Genomic DNA, 4,370 nt, shown 5'->3' on the forward strand with positions numbered 1-4,370 from the left:
CTGAATCAGTGTGTATCAGGTGGGACTTGAGAATTTGCATTTCAGTAAGGTGCTATGGTATGAATGTGTTCCCTCAAATGGATAGAGATATATTTCCAATGCAATAGTTGGAAGTTGGGGCCTAATAATAAATGATTAGATCATGAGGATTCTATCCTCATGAGTGAATAAATGCTATTATCATAAAAGTGGGTTAGTTATCTTGAGAGTGAGCTTATTAGGAAAGAAATATGGCCTTCTCTTTCTCTCACATTCTCTCTTGCCTTTTTGCCTTCTTCCATGAAATGATGGAGCAAGAAGACTTCACCAAATGCTGATATCTTGATGTTGTATTTCCCAACATCCATAATTCTGATAAACAAATTTATTTATTTATAAATTACTTAGTCTGTGGTACTCTATTATAACAACACAGAGTAATACACAAGGTCATAGGTGCTTCTCATAGTCAGGAACCACACATGGAAATCCAATAGCCAATATTTCAACATAATTAACAATTCTATCTCACTCCCTAACTGTTCCTCTTGCAATATTTACCCAAAATACCCCAAGGCATTCCAGTGTATTCTCATGTATTCACACTCCTTCTTATCCAGGATAAAAATAAAGATTCTAATACAATCACAGACACACTTCTGACTGTATCAGAGAATAGGCAAGCATGTGTTCATTATTACTAACATTAGAAGCAGACAGAGACTAGCAAGTGGGTTGTAAATGTCAGGCACAGGGCTTTATGTAGCAGCATTCTACAACCTAAATAATTGGTTTATCATATTACTTTTCTATTTATGCATAACATAGCACATAATCCCAAAACATAAAGTCTTAAAACAAGAATTCATTATCTCATAGTTCCAAGTCATCCATCTAGAAGCAGCTTAGCCAAGTGGTGAGGTTCAGGATCTCTCTTGAGGCAGTCAGCAATGTGCTAACCAGTGCTGCTGTCATCTTGAGGCTCAACAGGAGAGGATTTACATCTGTGCTCACTCCATGCCCACTCAGAAGATCTGTTTCCAAGTTCATTCTCATGACTGTTAAGAGATCCCAATTCTTTGCCGCCTGGGCATCTCCATAGGCCTGATTCGTGGCATGGTGTCCCTCTTGAATGAAGCAATCCAAGAGAGAGAAAGAGAGACAGAGTGCCCAAGATGGAAGCTGCAGCTTTTTTACAACCTAACATTGGATATAACATCCATTTCTCTGCTTTATTCCATTCATAAGTCAATGAAGGAGGAAAAGACTATATAAGGATATGGATATCAGGAGACATGGATCATTGGAGGCCCTTTAAGGGACTGCATATGACATTAAAAATAAACTTATGAACTCCAGTATATGAGGAAGTTGAGCACTGAATAAGTCAATTGCATTTCATCTTGAGATTAGTACTTAAGGCACACTTTGTCCCTTAGAAACATTGATTAAATGCAATTCAAGTACACTGCTGTTTATCTTGTTCTATGACAACAGAATTATGAAATAGCTCTGCTATAATATTTGAAGTATAATGATTACATTAATAATAATGGCAAGTTCTTATAGGCTAGAATAGTAATACGCTTTCATTTAATTATTGATTTAATAATATAGTATAAGGTCAACATTGATCAATAACATCTTAGGATTTCAAAATATATTGCTATATGGATCAACATTTTGTGTAATTTGGGGAACTATATTAAAATTTTCTTGCTAAAAGATGTCATGGAATTAGGAAAGAGGAATAATATCATTCTGAGACCCCCATGCCAGGCATTCTTCCAATATTTAACACATGTTGTTACATTGTTCAGCTTCATCAGAACCCTACAACACTAAAAACAGGACAGAGATTATAAATATCTCACCCAAAGGTCCATGGTTACTAAACACAGTTTTGTCCTGTATCTTAGGGCTTTATTTAGCTATATGGTTCATTAAATATAGTCTCAAAGATAACATCACTAGTAGTGCATGTCAATTTCTATATCATACAGGTAGAATTCAAGTTGATTGTCTTGGTTGTTTTTATTGAGCTTCTCTGATACCAGTGTTAATTTTAATTATGTAACGCTACTTTGTTGTACAGGATGCCTTGAGAAATCATACAAGAAGTCCCATGGTCTCAAAGGTTTGAACTAGTCTGTGGGCATGCTTTGACTAAGTCCAGTTTCTTCTTGCCTTTTCAAATTTCATTTCCTGCTTAATGGATTCTGTTTTGGAAGGTAGATCTGGGGAGTAGCCTCAACTTACAGAGTTTCTACTATGTCTGCATCTGCATTGACCCACATCAATTCCAGTCATTCCTCTAAATCTCTTGACTACTATCTTTGAGCTAAGGCTTTCCTCAGAATACCAAATCCTGTAGCTTTACTGGCTATCAGTAATTTTCAATATGCAGCTATCATAAGTTGAATAAATTAAGGTTTTTCTAAAGCCTAATTTAACTGCAGAAAAAAAATTTTAAAAATAAAATAAAATTATACCTCAAAAAAAGAATAAAGCCCAATTTAACTATTGAGTTCCTACTTTCAAGTTCTCTGGATCTTAAAGAATAGAAATGGAGGGAAAGAGCATTGTAGCAAGTGCAAATATCTGGAGAGTACCACCACCTGAGCTTAGCTGAAGTCAGCATTACATTGGGGAAAAAAAAAAAGGATGGTGTGGTCAATTTGTATTGTGCTAAAAGATTGAACATGCACTATAGTAAATGTGGGCCTGATAATTGCTCTTTCAAGAGAGGGGAATAATCAATCCTTATTATCTTTTTGTAGAAAACCAATGTTGATAAAGAGCAATCTAAATTTGATGTGTAAGAGCAAGGAGCTTGAAAAATCTTGAAATCACAGCAACACCAGTCAACTAAAACAATTTTGTCACATTTATGGGGAAACTGATTACAAAGCAAGTAACATAGGGAGGTTTAGTGGATAACTCCACCTATAAAACACAGCATGTCCAGGCAACAGACAGTCGTTAAAGCAATACAAATTTCATTGTAAAGAACTAACTTAGAATCTTCTCTCCCCGAATAATTTTGAATAAAGTATACCCGGAATGCATGGTGGGGTATGAAACAGATGAGTATTACTAGGAGAAAGAAAAAACTCTTAATTTGGGCTCTATATTCTTGATGGGCCCACATGTCAGGCCAGAGAGCCTTCACCAGCTGAAGGATGACAGCCATCTGTATCAAAAAGAGGATGACAACCGTTGTCATCATAATGACAATCATAGAGTAGTTCATGATAATGGTTTGCCTGCAGCTGAGATCTCTGTAGAACTCAAAGCATCTCTGTTTTTCTGAGTAACTTGGATCTGTGCCATATTGTAAAAAAAATATTGGCAAAAAAATAAGGCTACCCACCATCCAAATAATTATGCTTAAGACTACTGCATGGTACTTTTGTAATTGTTGTGTCTGGAGTATTTTAAAATAGATGAGTAATCGGAATATAACAATAACTATATAGAAAACAAAGGAGAAGTACATATGCCAGTATATGATGCTGCTAACCACTCGGCAGGCAAAGGTTCCCAGCTCCCAGATGACTGACAGGTAATAGCTGAGGCGGAACGGAAGGCTGACCAGGAGGATAGAGTGCAGCACCATGGTATTGAAGATGATGGTGGCAATCACTGACTGACTATTCCTCTTGAACATCATGTATGACATTATAACTGTTCCAATAGTGCCTCCCAGGAAAACCACGCTATAGAGTGTTATCAGAATGGTCCTGCAATGTGCATCACAGTGGTCGAGGTCCATGTTTGAGACATTTGGCAAAGCAGTGGTATTAATCATCTCCATGTTTTGTCACACGATGAACTTAGATCATAATTGCCTAAATCAAAGTTTAACAAAATTATGATGTATATATAAAAACTATTCAACAACTGAGCATTAATAGTACTGAATTTGGCAATCTCAGACAACTATTTACAAACCCCAAATTTTGTACCAAAAACATATTGTCAGAGATTCTGCCTAATAATTTAAACATATTTAAGGAACAGAATCCAGTGAAATAAAATAACAAAATTACGTTTGTTTGAATGTAAACTTCAGAGCTGTGCACCTAGGTATTCCACAAACAGCTATGTGTATCCACACATATCAGGAAGGAGGGTATCATGAGACATTTTAATTTCAGGTGCAAAATTTAAGTTAGGGTCAAAGATCTTAGTAATTAAAATAAAGTTTATATATACACATATAATGTATATCTATATCTATTTATATCTATATAGAGTTTTGTTCTTTTGATTTTGTGTTTTTGGAACCAGGGATTGAGCCCAGGGGTGCTTTACCACTGAGCCACATTCACAGCCCTTTTGTTTTTTATTTTTATTTTCTATGTTGCTTAGGGACTTGCCAAGTTGCT

At 35.8% G+C, this 4,370-nt stretch overlaps 1 protein-coding gene across 1 annotated transcript; it reads right to left on the bottom strand.

Annotated features, from left to right (window-relative positions):
* Positions 1-2,434: 2,434 nt before the first annotated feature.
* LOC308644792 (putative G-protein coupled receptor 141) lies at positions 2,435-3,796 on the bottom strand (the record flags this gene model as incomplete). Its single annotated transcript, XM_081286472.1, has 1 exon — positions 2,435-3,796. One exon carries the CDS (start codon positions 3,794-3,796, stop codon positions 2,909-2,911), a length of 888 nt encoding a protein of 295 aa, XP_081142598.1. The 3' UTR covers positions 2,435-2,908.
* Between the last annotated feature and the right edge of the window lie 574 nt (positions 3,797-4,370).

Source organism: Spermophilus citellus (assembly GCF_964194105.1).
Source record: "Spermophilus citellus genome assembly, chromosome: 3".
NCBI lineage: Eukaryota > Metazoa > Chordata > Mammalia > Rodentia > Sciuridae > Spermophilus > Spermophilus citellus.